General features: G+C 40.9%; 1 protein-coding gene across 5 annotated transcripts in view; it reads right to left on the bottom strand.

Annotated features, from left to right (window-relative positions):
- LOC129723376 (protein mini spindles) overlaps window positions 1–19,691 on the bottom strand; it is a 487,241-nt gene that overhangs the window by 24,475 nt on the left and 443,075 nt on the right. Inside the window, exon 15 of one of the 5 annotated variants that reach the window (XM_055677566.1) lies at window positions 8,899–9,066. The exons of the other annotated variants lie outside the window; for them this stretch is intronic. Within the exon in view, the coding sequence (XP_055533541.1) occupies window positions 9,019–9,066 (48 nt within the window). The 3' untranslated portion in view covers window positions 8,899–9,018. Of the gene's footprint in view, window positions 1–8,898; window positions 9,067–19,691 lie in introns of those variants that run through there. 5 annotated transcript variants of the gene reach the window in all.

Below are 19,691 nucleotides of genomic sequence, written 5' to 3'. Positions count from 1 at the left end.
TCATTTCAGCTATTATATCTTTCGATGACTACTAATACGGCGAAAGAGGTTAGGAATTTTTTCACTGTGTTACAGTGGAATTGCAGAAGTATCATCCCCAAATTCGATTTATTTTCTCATTTGATGAATACATACAATTGTGACGCATTCGCGCTCTGTTAAACCTTTCTCAATTCGAACGATCAACTCAATTTCCACGATTTTAACATTATTCGTCGAGATCGAGACTCACACGGTGGAGGGGTACTTTTAGGGATCAAAAAGTGCTATTCTTTTTTCAGAATCGACCTCCCCTCGATCTCGAATATTGAAGTTGTTGCCATTCAAACGAATATGAATGGAAAAGACCTTTGCCTTGTTTCGTTATATATTCCCCCATCCGCGCGGATTGAACAGAAGCAACTCCTTGATATAGCAGAATTGCTTCCCGCACCTTTTATGATTTAGGGAGATTTTAACTCTCACTGTTCGCTATGGGGCTCGCTGTTCGACGACAACCGATCTTCTTTAATTTGTAACTTGATCGACGACTTCAATATGACACTTTTGAATACTGGGGAAGCGACACGTGTACCTAATCCTTCAGCACGTGAAAGCGTGCTTGACCTATCCCTCTGCTCGACATCACTAGCGTTAGATTGCCAGTGGAAAGTAATCAACGATCCCCACGGTAGTGATCATCTTCCAATCGTTATATCAATTGCTAATGTCTCAACTCCCCCGAACCCAATCAATATTTCCTACGACCTTACACGTAATATTGATTGGAAGCGTTATGAGTCTATTATAGCGGAATCTATCGAGACTCACGAGGAACTTCCTCCGGAGGAAGAATACGCGTTCTTAACTGGCTTGATAATCGACGCCGCGACTCAAGCTCAGACGAAACCGATACCCGGGGTAACGATTAGACAGCGCCCTCCCAACAAATGGTGGGACAAAGAGTGCTCTGAGCTGTACGTGCGAAGGTCCGCGGTGTATAAGGACTACCGGGAGTACGGCACTGTCAACCTGCTTCGAAAGTACGAGGCACTGGGCAGGCAGATGAAGAGCTTAGTAAAGGCGAAAAAACGCGGGTACTGGCGGCGGTTCGTAAACGCGTTGTCGAGGGAAACAGCGATGAGCACTCTTTGGGATACTGCCAGGCGCATGCGGAACCGTGACGTTTCGAATGAGAGTGAGGAGTATTCAGATCGCTGGATACTTGATTTTGCCAAAAAGGTCTGTCCGGACTCTGTACCGGAACAGAAAACCTTTCGCGACGCGTTTATAGTAACTACGGAAGAGCCTCCATTTTCGATGTTGGAATTTTCAATGGCTCTCCTGTCGTGCAACAATAAAGCTCCAGGGTTAGATAGAATAAAATTCAACCTGTTGAAGAATCTACCCGACTCTGCAAAAAGACGCTTGTTGAATTTGTTCAACAAGTTTTTTGAGCTAAATATTGTTCCGCATGACTGGAGGGAGGTAAAAGTCATTGCTATTCGGAAACCCGGGAAACCTGCCTCTGATCACAATTCATATAGGCCGATTGCGATGCTCTCTTGCCTCCGGAAATTAATGGAGAAAATGATCCTCTTACGGTTAGACAAATGGGTCGAAACAAACGGTTTACTTTCAGATACTCAATTTGGCTTTCGCCGGGGCAAAGGGACGAACGATTGCCTAGCGTTGCTTTCTACTGAAATTTAAGTCGCATTTGCTCGGAAAGAGCAAATGGCTTCTGCGTTCTTGGATATTAAGGGGGCTTTTGACTCTGTCTCTGTAGAAGTTTAAAGCGCGAAACTTCATTCGCAGGGACTTGCACCAAATTTGAATAACTTTTTGCTCAACTTGTTGTCAGAAAAGCATATGTATTTCTCACATGGCGATTCGACAACTTCCCGAATTAGTTACATGGGCCTTCCCCAGGGCTCATGTTTAAGTCCTCTCTTATATAATTTTTACGTCAATGACGTCGATGAATGTCTTGCAAATTCATGCACGCTAAGGCAACTTGCAGACGATAGCGTTGTATCCATTACTGGTAGCGAGGCTAGCGATCTGCAAGGACCATTGCAAGATACCTTAGACAATTTGTCTGAATGGGCTCTTAAGCTGGGTATCGAATTCTCTCCGGAGAAAACTGAGTTGGTCGTTTTTTTCTAGGAAGCATAACCCAGCTCAGCTGCAGCTCGTACTAACGGGTAAAACGATCTCTCAGGTTTTAGTCGCTAAATATCTCGGGGTCTGGTTCGACTCTAAATGCACCTGGGCTTGTCATATTAGGTATCTGACACGAAAATGCCAACAGAGGATTAATTTTCTTCGTACGATTACCGGAACCTGGTGAGGAGCCCACCCAGGAGACCTTCTAAGGCTTTACCAAACAACGATATTGTCAGTTCTTGAGTACGGCTGTTTCTGCTTTCGCTCCGCTGCGAACACGCATATTTTGAAACTAGAAAGAATACAATATCGTTGTTTGCGTATTGCCTTGGGTTGCATGCAGTCGACCCATACGATGAGTCTTGAAGTGTTAGCGGGTATTCTTCCGTTGAAACATCGTTTTTAGAATCTCTCTTACCGGTTGCTAATTCGATGCACAGTTATGAACCCATTAGTAATTGAAAATTTCGAGAGGTTGGTCGACCTTCAATCTCAATCCAGATTTATGACTTTATATTTTGACTATATGGCTCAAGATATTAATCCTTCTTCATACGATTCCTCCAATGTCGCACTTTTAGATACTTCTAATAATGCTATATTCTTCGACACCACCATGAAACAAGACATTTCTGGTATCCCGGATCAATTGCGACCCCAAGAGATCCCTAAGATTTTTTCCAATAAGTTTAAACATGTTAGTTATGATAAAAGGTTTTACACTGACGGATCTAATCTAGATGAGTCCACTGGTTTCGGTGTTTTCCACGAAAATTTTACCGCCTCCTACAAACTCGATGCTCCTGCTTCCGTGTACGTCGCAGAACTTGCTGCTATTCAGTACTCTCTTGGAATCATCGAAACCCTACCCATAGACCACTACTTCATCTTCACAGATAGTCTCAGTGCCATTGAGGCTCTGCGATCGATGAAGCCTGTGAAGCACACCCCGTATTTCCTGGGGAAAATACGGCGGTTTTTAAGTGCTTTAACAGATAAAAATTACCGGGTTACCTTAGCGTGGGTCCCTTCTCATTGCTCGATTCCGGGTAATGAAAAGGCTGACTCTTTAGCTAAGGTGGGTGCTATTGATGGCGATATTTATGAAAGACCAATTGCTTATGATGAATTTTATAGCATTTTGCGTCAGAGAACACTCAACAGTTGGCAATCATCATGGAACTCAGATGAACTGGGACGGTGGCTACATTCCATTTTTTCTAAGGTATCGACGAAAGCATGGTTCAAGGGGTTGGATGTAGGTCGGGACTTCATTCGCGTGATGTCCAGACTTATGTCCAATCACTACACGTTAAACACGCATCTCTTTCGTATAGGGCTTGTAGACAGTAATCACTGCGTTTGTGGCGATGGCTACCATGACATCGAGCATGTTGTTTGGTCGTGTGCCGAATTCTGTGATGTTAGGTCCGAGCTTATAGATTCCCACCGGGCCCGAGAAAAACAACCGAACGTACCCGTTAGAGACATTCTGGGAAGCGGTGATCTCCAGTACATGACACAACTGTACTGTTATTTGAAAAAGACTGACATTAAAATTTAATATTCTTTTGTCTATTTGTCAGAATACCCGTATACGACGCTGGAGACACGAACACGAAGAGCCTAAATCTATGTTTAAAAAACAAAAAAGAACACCAGTCGAAACACAAATAGATCGTATATCTTGATTAGTTTTAAGCAAGAATTGTATTTCCCTCCTCTCACCTTAAATCCCCACTAGCTCGTAGTCGGCCGCGAGAATAAATAAAAGGCCTCCCTCTTTTCCCTGCTAACGTAGAATTAATACGAATTGTACTTGGCTCAGTAAAACAGAGAATGTATCGTGCCGTGTCAAATAAACTAATTTTAAACCAACTATGCTATCGCGTGGTAAACAATTTGCGACCGAAACGAAAACGAAAATTTTCTCGTCAAGCAACACATGTCGGCGATTTTAAAGATTCCCCACGTTAAAAGAGAATCAGCTTCAGCTCTAGCGGAATTAGCTGATGAATTCAACCGACATGTAGGCATTTTAGACAAGCTCGAATTATTTGAAGCCCATTGGAATTCATTTCTGGTTGAGCGTCTCAGCAGTTTATTGGATCAAAAATCTTTGATGGATTGGGAAGCTCATTGCAACGACAATACGGTTCCGCAATACGATGAACTGATGAGTTTTATTATCAAACGATAACGCACACTTCAAATGTGCAAATCAAACTACACTCAACCTGCAGTAAACCAATTAAAAGCAATCAAATACAAGTCATCCGCACACGTTGTGTCTGAGAGCGTAGTTAAATACCCAAATTGTAAACAGGCGCACCCAGTCTTTTAGTGTGAATTATTTCTAAAATTGTCACCTAACAATCGGTTGGATTTCGTTAAGAAACATCAACTTACGGGGAGGACATATGGCTAGAGATTGCCGTGGCAATCTGTGTAAGACGTGCGCAAAGAGACATCACAGTTTCCTACATTTACCACCAATCACATCGGTTCCGAGTCTTGTAGAAGAAAGACAATCAATTCTACCAACTTATACCGCTGTGTGCTCAGAAAGCATGCCTCTGCCTGAGGCCTCGTTCTCGGTATCGGTAACACCATCGGTGGTGTCTTCGCGTAGCTCACAACAGACAACCCGTTCGCCGCCGGTGTCGTCCGTCGAAAGTAGCCCCTCTCCCACGTCGTCGGTGTACTTAAATCGTCAATTCGCAGAAATTGAACCACTTTTCTCTTGCTCTAACGATAATGCAACTGTGTCCGCTCCAACAAACAAACAACAAAAGATTGTGTTTCTATCAACAGCACTAGTGCGCATAGTGGACGTTAATGGTATTGGTCACTATGCCAGAGCTTTGCTCGATAGCGCATCACAATCTCACTTTATATCAGTCTTTGTGTCAGAAACTTGGTTTGAAACGCACTCGTATCAATATGCCAGTGACCGGCATAGGTCAAGCAATAGTCAGTGTAAAATATCGTGTAGAAATCTCGTTGCAATCACGGTTTGGTAAATTGCTACACAATCTAGACTGTCTAGTTCTTCCCAAGCTAACAGTTAGCCTTCCAAGTGCTCATGTTGATATCTCACACTGGCGAATTCCACGTAAGTTGCCCTTAGCAGATCCAAAGTTCAATGTGAGCCACGGAGTCGATTTGATAATTGGGGCTGAACTATTTTTCTCACTGATCGAATCGCATCAATTAGTTTTAGCTGACAATTATCCTATTTTACAGAAAACAATGCTGGGTTACGTGGTATGTGGAAAATACTCAGCAAACGAATCTGCAACGGTGGCATGTCATGTTGTCACTTATCAGAATTTGAACATTCAACTAGAAAAAATGTGGGAGGTTGAAAATCTCGATATTGGAAAGGCTCTTACGCAAGAGGAACAGGAGGTTGAAAATCATTTTCACAAACCGTGTCTCGTGATACTGACGGTCGTTACGTGCTTCGTCTCATACTCCGGTATTCTTTGATTCAATTGTTGGCGAGCTCTCATGAGCAGGCAAAGCGGCGTTTTCTGCTCATGGAAAAGCGGTTCTCCCGAGATAACACTCTGCGTGATGAATACGTGAAGTTTATGGATGATTACGAGAGCATGGGGCATTAAGGCTGTGCGAGATTTCGAATGATTTCGTATAATTTCGCAAAACTCGAAATTTCCCGAAATTTCGGTTTCGCGAAATTGCCGAAAAATTTCGTTGAATTTCGCTAAATTCCGCCTAAAATTTCGCGAAATTAAAGTTCCAATTTCGACGATTACGAAATTTCGCGAAATTTCGGACCAAATTTCCGATGCACATTATTACATTATTTTGGTTTGTGCTCATTGCGACTATAAATTGAATTGAATATATCTCAACAGATATCTGGTATACTAAGTCAGTTATAGAAGAATGAACTCTCAGCCGGTAATTTTTGTTTTTAAAGACAAAACCGTAACATCATGCGGGAGGTATTTTTTATTCACGCAGAGAATAAAATTCATGTCATCACTGAAGTCAAATTCGAGGAATATGAAGCCGTCCAAATGCGCTACAAGGTATCTAGTAATTTGTTTGTAGGAATAAATTTTACGCATCTTTTACGTACATCAAAATGTGGTTATATTTGCAGTCCACATAGTTAAAGAGGTCACTTTTTGTCTTTCGTTTAGGAGGGCATAGCAATTTCTGTCAAAACTAAAGCTCTGAAGCTCTATCTTACAGGCCAAATGTTCTGTTCTATTCTTTTCAAGCGTTTTTTCGGATTTCTCTGTGTTAGAGGACTCCTCTTCGCACACCGTAGTGTATTTAAATGTGTTTTTTCAGATAGTTCATTGCTATCACTAGGCTGACCAGATATCATGCCTTATAGTGTGCAGACAGAGTGATCGATGTGTTAAGCAGAAAAAGTTGTAATTGCCTGAATTTTTAGTATTGTTTCAAAACACTCTGACTTCAAAGTCAGCATAAGTTTCAAAATTGCCAGGTAATGAATGAATAAAAAGTAAATGGTTCGCTATCGTTGAACACATAATTGAGAAATGTTACTCTTGTGTAGGGGACACACAATTTTACAATGTCAAAAACAAGTTCAGATTATGGCATAGAAGTGATTCTGACTTTGCACTTGACAAGGTAGAAGAAAAGAAAGGTTAGAAAGAACGAGAAATAAGAGAACGAGGATGATTACGAATAACTTGATTGAGTAAAGAGAAAACTATTTGTTTGTTGCATTACAACATTCCATTCTAACTGTTGATTGGTTGAAAGAAAAATAATTTTTGGTTTGTTTCAAAGGGGCCGTTCCCAAACACGTAGTCATATATAGGGAGACGGGGGGTGACTTATCAAAAGACCACGAAAAATCCCCCCGCGTGCGGGTTAACGAATAGACCACGTAGTCTTTTTTCTGACTTATAATTTATTATTGCCACTAAGTCAAGACGAAGCTTTCGCAATTTTTTAATTAATATATTTATTTGACACGACTAATTAATAAGTGTCACGGAAAGTTTGAGAGTTGTCAGCAATTAACTGTAATGAAATTTTTGAAACATATTTTAAATTTATCCGAACGAAGAAAAATTTTTTTTTTAACAGGCTTTGCCTTATATGGCATTTACTTCTTTAGAATAATAGTTCTATTTTGCAATGCGTCGGGATTTATGTTATTTTTCCTGGAAGTATATTTCAATACTCAACGACCGGTAAAAAAATCAACGTTTTGGTCTTAAAAACAATATATAAGACCTGGATGTTCGTGAACTGAAGGAAGAAAGAAAGATGTTTATATTTTGTTCGACATTCAAAAACTTTGTAATTTATTTCAAGGGAAATACGGCTTTTTCAGTCTTGGGGGTGTATCAAAACGCTACTAGGTTTTATGTCCGACGTTTCGGCCTTTGAACTTGGCCTTCAGGGGATCTACAAGTTTATTAAAAACATTTTATAAAAATAGCACATTTTTTTTGCTTCAAAAACTCTGACATTGTTTTTTTCAAAAAACTTACATAAAGTTGTACCGTTTTTCGTACAAAGCTTTACGATAGGTTGTCATAGCTGTCTATAGGATCTCTTTCAAAGTACCTATATTGAAACGTTAGAGTTAGTTTGAGCTTTAGAGATTACCTACAAACTTTTACCACATCACAAAGCACGATGCGTTGGTGGATTCAATTTCTTTTTCTCGGGCTTTTTATCGCATCACTCCCCTACGTCCCAGGTTTAAGTAATGCTATCGTCAGGTGCCTGAAAGATGATTACCCGTTGATCACTATGAGGCCGTGTCGACTGGTGTGCCCCAAGGTAGTAACTTGGGGCCAATTCTTTTTCGGCTGTTTATTAATGACCTGGCCAAGTTAGAGCTGCATGGAAAGTTACGTCTCTTTGCTGACGACACGTCAGTCTTCTATCGAGGAACAGAATGCACCGCTATCCAGCTTCAAATCGAACGGGACCTCCTTCTTCTACATGACTACTTTCAAACTAATTTGATGTCAATGAATCTATCGAAAACCAAGTATATGCTCATTCACTCGTTCCGCAGAGAACTCCCGGCTCGCGAGCCAATTGAAATCGCCAATCGTGTCATCGAAGAAGTATTTGAATACCCATTTCTCGGCCTAACGCTAGACAATAGAATGAACTGGAAGGCCCATCTTGAGTCTCTCAAGCGAAAGCTAACATCACTCTGTGGTATATTAAGGAAGGTTTCATCATTTTTGCCTTTGGCGACTATGAAAACACTATACTTCTCACTAATCCATTCTCGGCTCCAGTACCTAGTTGCAACGTGGGGACTGGCTTGCAAATCTTCTTTGAGAGAGCTACAGGTGATATAAAACAGAAGCTTGAAAGCCGTGTTCCGGAAACCTCATCTGTATCCCACTCATCTACTATACGGAGATCCCAGGGACTCAACCCTACCAATCCGTGTACTCCAGGAGTATCAAATGTTGATCCACTTGCGAAATAACATCACTTCAACCGTCCTTGTCACAAGAAGAATGCACGAAAACCGCTCAAACAGACAAACTGGTCACCTGTATTTGCCACGATTCAACACGGAATACGGTCGCAAAAAATGTCGTACATTGGTAGCAAACTGTTTAACGACCTCCCCCCATCATGTAAAAATGCCCCCACAACATATATCTTCAAGCGTCGTTTGCGAGCTATCATGAAAACGAAAATACCACAGTATCTAGCCTAATTCTGGATTACACCCGAATACCACAAAACACTACTCACCAATGCCTCTGCCGTACGCCGTAACCAGAGCAACGCCATCAACGCGCGAACCACCAGCACCACCCCACAATTGTCGACAAGTATCATCACCAGCTTCAACGTATAGTTAACAACATCGTATCACACTTCCTTGAAAGAGCAGATGCTCACTGGAAGTGCAAACTTGTTCTAGCGATTCAAGTGTAAAAAATATATCGGAAATAAATTAAATTAGAATTTAATTAAAAGGTTTCACTTATTATCAACTATATATTTTTCTAGATGTTTTCTAGATGAGTATACAATTTACCATAACTATAAGCGAAAAATTTACCATAACGAAAACCGAAAAGCGTATTTTAAATTACTTTCAGGTAAGGAAATTATTATATTTGTTAAAGACAATGAAATATTATCAAAAATTAAACAACCATTATCTGTTTGTTATTTTGGTTTTGAGAAAATGATATTACTGAAAATTCCATTTACAATTTGCGCAATATCTAATAATCAGTTTTCTTGAACCTTCATTTTTTTCATATTTGCAGAATAAGATCACAAAACAAAAGACCACGAAAGACCACGGGGGAGAAGGGGGGTATAAAAGGGATCAAAATATGACCACGTAGTTTAGGAATGGTCCCGAATGCATTTCATTATTTTGGGTGTCGCAGAAACTCACAGGGCATATTTTTTTAGGACAAAATTATTTTCTACAACCTTACCAGAGACACTAGTTATGCCAGTCAAACAAACCGATTTAGCTGAAAAAATAATTTTAATCTCCAATTGGACACTCTGTGGGTAATTAAAATATTTTTATAATCGAAACAGTTGGTTTGATTGGCATAGTGCCTTTGGCAAAGTTATAGATAATAATATTGTCCTTCCAAAAATAAACATGTTGTAAATTTTTTTTTTAAATTTAATTTTTTATTGATTTCTTCATCGCTTCGGTATTTTTTTTGTAATTTTTACACAAAAAAAGATGTTTGAAAAATAAGCTTTTTTATGTTAATTTTAATGTTTCTTTTACATTAAATAAATGAATTTTTCAGAGTTTTTTTTTATCGGAAAGATGAAATTACTGTCTAAAACTTTTCCAGAGACGTCACACTGATCAAAAAACTTTTGGCTCTGAAAATATTTATAATCACAATAACCCTCCCAAAATAGCATTTTAACTAGCTTCTCAGCCTATAGAAACGTTTATGCAAAGCTTAGGCCAAATCTAAAATGACAAAAAATATTGAAACTGAGACATTTTTTGTGGAACTGCTCAGTTAAAAAGTAATTTTAAGTTATATTAAAAAATGTGCAAAATATTGAAAACTTCAAAGTTTACAGAATAGTTAACTTGAATTTTGTTTTCCTCGATTTGATAAAAATGTCACTTAGTCTAGTCTGACTAAACGGTGTTAAAAAAAATTCAATAACACTGGTCGACAAAAGCGAAAAAAAAGTTGCCCTCCAAAGGTTTTACAGCTTTTTAACCATTCCTGTGAATTTTGCCGCTTTTAGAGAATGCAGAAATGCATCAAAAGGCCGCCGAGGAATTGCTTATCGGATTCGTCGCTTTTACGTTTGCATAGGGAACAACTCTTTGGAAAAGTTATCTTTGCTAGGGACACCAAAACTCACAGGAATGGTTGAAAACCTACCTACCATCTCTCATGTTTTCCAGTTCGAGCTCTAGGACAAAACTTGGATTTTGAATGATGAAAGTGCTATGAAAGAAGGATTACTATTTTAAACATAGTTGCATTCAAACCAAAAGAATCAGTTCAGAAGCTCATTAAATTATTATTTACAAAGACATTTCGAGTTTGACCTTTATATCATTTGTATCTATCGCGCTACTATTACCTGCAATATAATCTGTATAAATGAATGCATCAAGATTTTTGTTTTTAACATTTTTGATTTTCTCGTCATTGTCGGTTTATCGATAACTGAATACCTACGTTACTGTTCGTCGACCAGGTAAGCACCTTGCGATCAGCTGTTGAAGGGTACTTCGTTAGCGTACTCTCCAACGTTACAAATCATTGTAATGCTATGTTTCAGAAACATTTATTTTATTTTTCGAAATTTCGCGAAATTTCGCGAAATTTAGAAACCAATTTCGTTTCGTCTCGAGAACTCGAAATCCACCTTGATTTCGTTTCGACTAATTTGGCGAAATCGAAATTAAGGGTTAATTTCGTTTCGTTTCGTTTCGACACCAGAAAAGCCAGTTTCGCACACCCCTATGGGGCATATGGAAGTTGGCTCAAGCGTCGCGGGTCCGCAGTATTTCCTCCCACATCATGATGTTCATCGGTTGGAAAGCAGTACGACAAAAACTCGTGTCGTTTTTTATGCTAGCAGTAAGGGATCAGGTACACTCACTCTCAATGATGTACTGCGCATTGGTCCCACAGTGCAACCAACACTATTAGCTACCGCTGTTAACTTCAGAATGCCGCAGTACGTTTTCACTGCTGACGCGGAAAAAATGTTCCGCCAAATTTGGATTCATGCCGAGGATCGATCGGATCAGCAGATTGTCTGGCGACGAGATTCATCCATGCCATTGCAGATTTATCAGCTGAAAACGGTGACTTACGGACTTGCAAGCTCTCCGTATCAAGCTGCCCGGGTGCTCAACAAACTGGCCGAAGACGAAGGCCACAAATTCCCTCTAGCATCGAAAGTTGTAACCAATCGGTTTTATGTAGACGATTGTTTGGCTGGAAGCGACAACCTCGAAGAATCCGCTGAAATTTGTCGTCAATTACGAGAGCTTCTCGACGTTGGAGGATTTACATTACGCAAATGGAGCACAAATTACCAAAAGGTGTTGCAACACATACCAAGTGAGCTGTGGGAGAGCGATAATGGAGATAGGACGGTCGACGGTAACTGCTTTAGGGCTTCTATGGAACCCACGAAATGACAGCTTTAGCTTCAAGATTCCCTCGTTACCCGGATTATCGACGGTTACCAAACGCATCGTGGTTTCCGAAACTTCTCAACTGTTTGACCCATTAGGACTTTTTGGTGCAGTCGTGGTCAACGCTAGAATGTTTGTTCAACGTCTTTGGGCCAAACATGTTTCATAGGACGAGGAGGTTTCTAGTGAGGAAAGTGCCTGGTGGAAAGACTTTCGTAGTGAACTTACTTTGCTCCAGCAGTTAACCAACCCTCGGCGGGTTCTGTCCAATTCACATCGGAATAACCATCTTCACTGTTTCTATGACGCGTCCGAGAAGGGTTACGGCTCTTGTGTTTATGTGGTTGGTCCAAACCACGAAGGCAAAATCGAGTCATCTTTTAATTACAAAGGCACGAGTGGCTCCTTTACGAGGATTGTCGATACCACGGCTTGAACTATGTGCAGCAGTATTGGGCAGCCGGATAATTTACGAAATGCAACGGACTTCTCGGCAACCGTCACTTTCTGGACGGATTCGACTGTGGTGCTATATTGGCCTCGAGCACCACCCACAAACTGGAAAGTATTTGTGTCCAATCGCGTTGCTGAGGTACAGAGGCTTACCAAAAACTGTCAATGGAGACACATCCCCACGGATCTCAATCCGGCAGACCGAATTTCTCGTGGGATTTGACCAAGCCAAATAATGGACGATGCTCTGTGGTGGCATGGACCACCGTTTCTAAAGGATCCTGTTACCTGTTGGCCGAAAATGTTGCCCAATGCGATACCCAATTCCGATGTAGACCAGGAGAGACGAAACACGGTTGCATTGGCGAGCATAGAGAATGACGATTCCATTGTTTCGAGATTTTCCGATCTAGGAAGGTTGCTGAAGACTGTTGCCTGGTGCCTCCGGTTTTCCAACAACGTTAGGAGCAAGAAGAACCCTTTCACTGGTACGCTGACACTGCCGGAGCTCGACATGGCACACAAAACGATTATTCGAATGGTACAGGTAACTACCTTTTCAAATGAAATTCAACAATTAGCCATCATGAAACTAAAACCAGAGCATAAAATTATATTCGACACACATTCTGTTCTTAAAAATATTGACGTATTCCTTGACGATAACGGTTTACTTCGGCTATACAGTCGTCGGCTATACAAAATTTAGAAGCGCCCTATGATACGAAATATCCATTGCTGCTTCCCCCTAATCATCACCTCAGCTGGCTGATAGCTCGGTCATTGCATTTACGAACGGCTCACTCTGGACCTACTCTATTACTCTCAACAATGCGACAACGTTATTGGCCGATTCGAGGAAGACAGCTAGTACGTCGAGTTGTACGGTCTTGTGTGACTTGCTTCCGCTGTTCACCGTCAAGCACCAACCAACAAATGGCTCCGCTACCGTCCGCACGTGTTAATCCTGCTCGAGTTTTTTCCTATTCCGGGTTGGACTACTGCGGACCATTTAACGTTCGTCCTTTGAATGGTAGGGGGGCTAGCGTGAAAATGTACGCCGCGATATTCGTGTGCCTGTCGCTGAAAGCCGTTCACATCGAGATCGTACCCGACCTAACATCAGCTGCGTGCATCAATGCTATTAAACGGTTTGTAGCTCGACGCGGGCGGTTAATCCAGCTTCGTTGCGATAACGCGACAGCTTTCGTCGGGGCTGATCGTGAAATGCGCGAGTTACGTCGTCGGTATCAACAACAGTTTCAGACAATGAATGGGAGCAGTACTGCCTAAGCGAAGGAACCAACTTCAAATTTATTCCGGCGCGCTCACCACATTTCGGGGGATTGTGGGAGGCCGGGGTAAAATCGTTCAAACGCCATTTTCAACGATTCTTCGGTTCGTCGTCGTACACAATCGACGAACTCGCAACAGCAGCTGCACATATTGAAGGCATTCTCAACTCTCGGCCTCTCACCCCCCTCACCGAGCATCCCGAGGATCTTTCCGTATTAACACCTGGACACCTTCTCATTGGAAAACCGATGCTTTCCATTCCCGAGCCCGATGTTTCTGATAAACCTATTTCCAACCTATCTCGTTTTCAGGAATCTCGTCGTAGTGTCCAAAATTTCTGGAAGTGTTGGTCCCGAGACTACATATCCTTGTTACACCAGCGTTCGGAGTGGAAAACAGCAACGAAGAATATCGAACCTGGAACTATGGTGCTTCTCAAACAGGACAACTACCCCCCATTTACATGGCCCCTTGGAAGGGTGGTACAAACATACGCTGGGTCGGACGGACTAGTGCGTGTTGTGTTGGTACGAACCGGTCGAGGCCTGTTCAAGCGAGCTGTCACGGAGATCAGCGTTTTACCAATGGAATCGGAAACAACCAACCAGATGACCACTGTCGTAGACTGTCAGGCCAACTACCAAGGATAGTTGAACCAAATTGGTTCAACGCGGCCCGGTATGTTCGGAGTCAGATCCAACAAAAATCGTTCTCAAAGTCCACGATTTTGCGTGGACATAGTTAAGGTCGGAAGTTGCAGAAAGATGTCGTTAGCATTCCAAACGAGTAAGATTTTGGAATCTTACACACGATTTCTGGAGTTTTTTGTTCTAGCTTGGATATCTGTTATCTGTGGTCGCCATAACAACATAAATAGACGCGCACTGTTAAGGATGCTTTTGGTGATCATGTATCGTTTCCAATAAAACAAGACTTTTGAAAGGTTGCGTGCAATTATGATATCATCATGCCTCCGTATAGTCCATTCCATTCCTGCTAATAATGCAACTGGTGACATGATCGTCGAGCAACAAAATCGAATCGTTTTAAGAACATTATTTCGAGTAATCGGCGTTCAAAGTTTTAAGAAATTTTTTTTATAGGGGCTTATCACAGAAAACGAAGCGAGTGGCGAGTTACTCGCCCGACCAATTTCGGTATTACAAATGGCGAGTCGACTGGATTTTAGACAAATAACTTGTCTGAGAAGTTGTTCGACTCAGCTGTCACACGTCAAGTTTTACTTGCGATCCCTAATATAACATTTTGCTCGCCTTGTCAGTGACTGGGGACGAGGTTGTTTTTTCTTATTCTCACAAACACTGGTATTAATAACTCAATTTTCGAAAAAATGTTACTTAGTTCGGACTGGTGGCACACCAACCCTCCTATTATAATTTTAATTTTGTATCACTTTATACAAACAATAACGCAAAAGTGTTTTGACGTATGATTCTGCAATGTATTTTGAATGATGTTTTGACACGCTATATGGCAACCCTTTGCTATATGGCAACCCTTTGCTAATATTCTATTCCAAACAATTCTGGCAACCACAATTAATTGCGCATGACTTTTCATTCGCACTAGAAAATGTAATGAAATTCCGAAACTTTGTAAGGATATATTACTGAGTTTCAAAGCTTGTTTATACGTTTTTTAAATTTCAAATGCATCACTCATAATACGAGCATAACGAACACATTTTCCGTTCAAACCAGAATTGCACGTGGTTCACAACATTTACATTACTGATTACAATACAAATTCTGTAAGAAAAGTAACACTCCTGAGTTTGTTTACTTTGCACACTTGGAGCCTCGATTTGACGGTTCACTTGGAGTTTCCGACCTCACTTTTTGCGTATCTGCTTATAACACCGTCTGTACATTCAATCAGTTAGTTTTAATTCCACTGTACCGTAAAAAGTACTTCAAAAGATCGATCCAACAAAGATCGATTCCGTGGCAACGGTATTTTCAATGAATCGATTCAGGGACTGTTCAACTGAATCGATCCTTAAGATCGATCTTGAAGATCGCCCAGTCCTAACTTCATCGTTCACTGGGCTATTGCTACAAAGCTCCACAATCGAAGCAATATGCGAATCGATCACACTAACCAGCTGGCTTTTGTCGGGTGGAATATACACTCCACAAATTAGCAGCTTTGCGCCACGAATTGAGGCACGCACGCACACTTGCTCCAAGCAACGACCATTCATTGTTTCGGCAATTGAGCTGCTGTGTTCTTCCGCAACAGCAATCAAAACTCCACCGAAGCTTTTTTTATTACTATTAGCAAGATTGCGATCACAACGGAAAACATTAAATGAAGATTCAAACAGTTGCAGTGAATTGATGCGGTTTCTGTCAAGATAATAATATCATAGCTGCATTCAGACATTGTCAAAAAAATATCGTCAATTTTAGTACGTAGGCCTCTTACATTATGGTAGTAGCAGAAAATCTCATTACCATTACCCTCATCATGCATATAGTCTGCAGGAGGGTAGATTACAGTATGTCCATCCTCACCGAGGGCCCGTAACGAGCAAGCGATTCGGGTTTTTTGGTCGATCAACAAATTCACGGAATAGCATACCGACAGGCCAAGACGATGGGTTTAATGCATTCGGTTTCAAGTCAGGATCTAAACCGATTTTATAGGACACAAATGACATGTTAGAGACGTCTTTCCCTTTGGGGACGAGCGTATCACATCGACTGGATCAGTAACGTTCAAACAGCGGGACACAATTTTCTGTACATCACTGTCTGTTAGTAGTGGATTCAAGCGTGAAAGGTATAGCCAAAATTTATTGACGTTGGGAGCGATCGAGGGAACCGAGAGATCACTCAAGTCAATAGCGTTTGTGCCACAATCGGATTGGATTTCTGCGATCACATTTTCATCAATGCGCCTACGTTTGGTAGTGCGGTTAGACCAAACAGGTGTTTTTGGTGTGGGTACAGGCCAGTCGAGCGACTGAGTGATTGTGAGTTTATCGATTTTTTTACTTAGCGCTTCAACTACGTCGTAAAGTTGCTGGACTTTAACTGGTAAGTCAGTCGAGTTTGGTAGTATTGGTGGCACTTGTTGGATATCAGCAATATACACTCGAATACTACGACCGTTCATTTCATTCCTGCAAGCTGTGCACAACAGTAAAAGTTTCCCCTGCGCGAATTGTTCCTTCAAACCACGAGAATTTATACCGCAGCAAGCTTGGTTTATATGCATATAGGACTCACAGATTTCGCAACGCATCGGTTCGATATCGTTGATATCATTTTTGCATTCAATGCAATGTTTCTTCTCCATAGCGCTTAACACACGATAAACCATACACAAGTGACCAATACAAGCAAGATAGAAACTTAACGAAAGCTGGCTGTGCCGTAGATGATGATCGAATAGGTGATTGTTTTGTAAATCACTAACGCCGCACAATATGCGAAGAAGGTACGAAATACGCGATAAAAACTTGGTAGTACACACAAGTAGCCGAAATAGACGGAAGCAGAAACTAAATAACGATTTTCCAGTACGTAATACGCAATTTGCACCAACAATTTCGCAAAAATAATAGCACCAAAATATAAGAAGTGTACGCGACGCTACTTCTAAACACAATTGGTTAGCAGCAATTGGTTAGCAGTTGTTGTTAATCAACCGCTAAAATCGTGTGTACTTCACTAGATAATCTAATGAAGAAGCTACAATTAAAATTTCAAGTCAATCGGATGTAAACTTTTTCAGTTCTACTGCTCGCCGATTTTGAAAACATGGTTTTGAGAAAAACGCGTTTAAAGTTTCAAATTGCTATAAATCTTAAGAATCGCAACTGTAAAGCCCCTAATATTTTTTTACCTTCAGTCAGCTACCCCTGCGCCGTAAAGTTTATCTTCCTGAACTTCATTTTCCTCTTCTCCCTTTTTGTTATCTAATGTTAGGCTGCGCCTAGCCTCTTTCGCGATATCAGACATGCGATGCTTAGCGACTTTGACGTGGTTGGCGTCCAATCCCACGCAATACTCAAACTTGTCACTCATATTTGACTACTTTTGAATATAACTCACAGTTAAAAAGTATCAAAAAATTCAAACAAAGAACGTACACAACGAGAACGGCTGATCGACTAAACAAATGGAATTTGTGAGTAAACACGTGCTGTATAGACGCTGTAATGATCGAAACTTGATGCGGCGACCTCTATACTACAAATTTGCAACACGATATCGACCATAGGTAATTTCTTCTAGTTTACAAAGCCTCGAAATTAAAAACAAAAACGAGCATCGCCAAAATAAACGAAAAATGTTTTTTTGGAGCATGGAAGTTGTTCGGTAAAAAATGATTTAAACGAATGTTGAGTTTAGATCAGTACTTGGGCGATGTAGATTTTGATTCTAGGATAGTTTTAGCATGATTCAAGCCAACAAAAAAAATGACAAGAAAAAATTTTTTTTGGTAGATAATACCCCATAACACGCAGGAAACACCTTGCAATAACATAGCATTCCCGAGCATTCCTATTATCAATCGTTGGCGAAACCGATAAATGACAAAACATCATTAATATGAATCGTTTAAAATAATAACCAAGCGTCCTAGTTATAAGTCGTCGAACGTAAGCCGGTGGCTTACGAAATGTAAACATCCTATCGATCATGCCACTTTATGTCTACCTTTTCAATTTACCAAATCAAAACAGAAGCCAGAGGCACAGCGTCACACACGGTTGCCCTCTAGGCGCTCACGGTTGCGCGCGGTACTGAGAGCTTGCGCGCTCTCGGATAATCACAGTAGCGCGCGATCAAATATCATACGCTCTCGCACGCGCCCTAATGTTCTCAGCAAATAGTCGAATGTATGTACTAAAAATAAGTTCGAAATAGAGACAGGCCAAGAAATACTATAGGCTTAAATATGATAGCTAGATAAACGGTAGTCTGAGAGTCTCTCGCTCTGAGTTACCCGTAGGTTCATATTTAAGCCAAATTGTAATTCAATAAGGATAATCACTCCCATCACTTCCATCATTTCCATCATCATCTACATCTTATGGAGTGGTTCCGTGTACGTACTATGCACGTACAGGACTCCGTATGTTTCATTTATAAATAATCACAAGTCCTGGTAGAGAATGCCTCTACATAGGTCGGGACTTCATTCCGTAATGTCCAATCACTACACGCCAAACACGCATCTCTTTCGTATAGGGCTTCTAGACAGTAATCACTGCGTTTGTGGCGATGGCTACCATGACATCGAGCATGTTGTTTGGTTGTGTGCCAAATACTGTGGTGTTAGGTCCGAGTTTATAGATTCCCTTCGGGTCCGAGGAAAACAACCGAACGTACCCGTTAGAGACATTCTGGGAAGCGGTGATCTCCAGAACATGTCCACAGCTATAAGGGTTTACAAAAAATGCTGGCATTAAAATTTGATTTTTGCCTTTCTCCTAGAAAGGTGTAGCAATCACTTGCGAAACCGAAAGTATAAAACCTAAATTAATCCACCTAGCGGTCAGACCCAGCCTTTCTCATTCAAACTTTTATTTGTAAAAATAGATTTACATGAACGCTTCAATCCAATAAATGTATATTCACTCTTCAGGTTCTAAAATATTGATGTTGTAATCTATACATGTTAAGGGTGCCCCTTCTTCTTTTGGAAGGGAGGGGTGCCATACAAATGAAACACAAATTACTGCACATCTCGAGAACTAATCGAATAAATGGAACCAAATTTAGCATGTTCATGTATTTGGGGGTAACAAATATGTATATAATGGTTCGACACCCCTCCCTTTTCTGTAAGGGAGGGGTACCATAGAAAAACACAAATTTCTGCACATCTCGAGAGCTAACCAACTAAATGGCACCAAATTTGGCAGGTGAATGTTTTTAGAGGTAACAAATATGTGCATAATGGTTTGACACCCCTTTTTCTTCTATAAGGGAGGGGTCCCATACAAATGAAACACAAATTTCAAACAGCTCAAGAACCAATCAAGAAAATACAACCAAATTTGGTACGTGAATGTTTTTAGAGGTAAAAATATGTCCATAATGGTTCGTCGCCCCTCCCTCTTCTGGAAGGGAGGGGTTCCATACAAATGAAG

Source organism: Wyeomyia smithii, chromosome 2 (assembly GCF_029784165.1).
Source record: "Wyeomyia smithii strain HCP4-BCI-WySm-NY-G18 chromosome 2, ASM2978416v1, whole genome shotgun sequence".
NCBI lineage: Eukaryota > Metazoa > Arthropoda > Insecta > Diptera > Culicidae > Wyeomyia > Wyeomyia smithii.
Note: the sequence above shows the minus strand (reverse complement) of the source record. Positions and strands in the feature narration are given on the sequence as shown.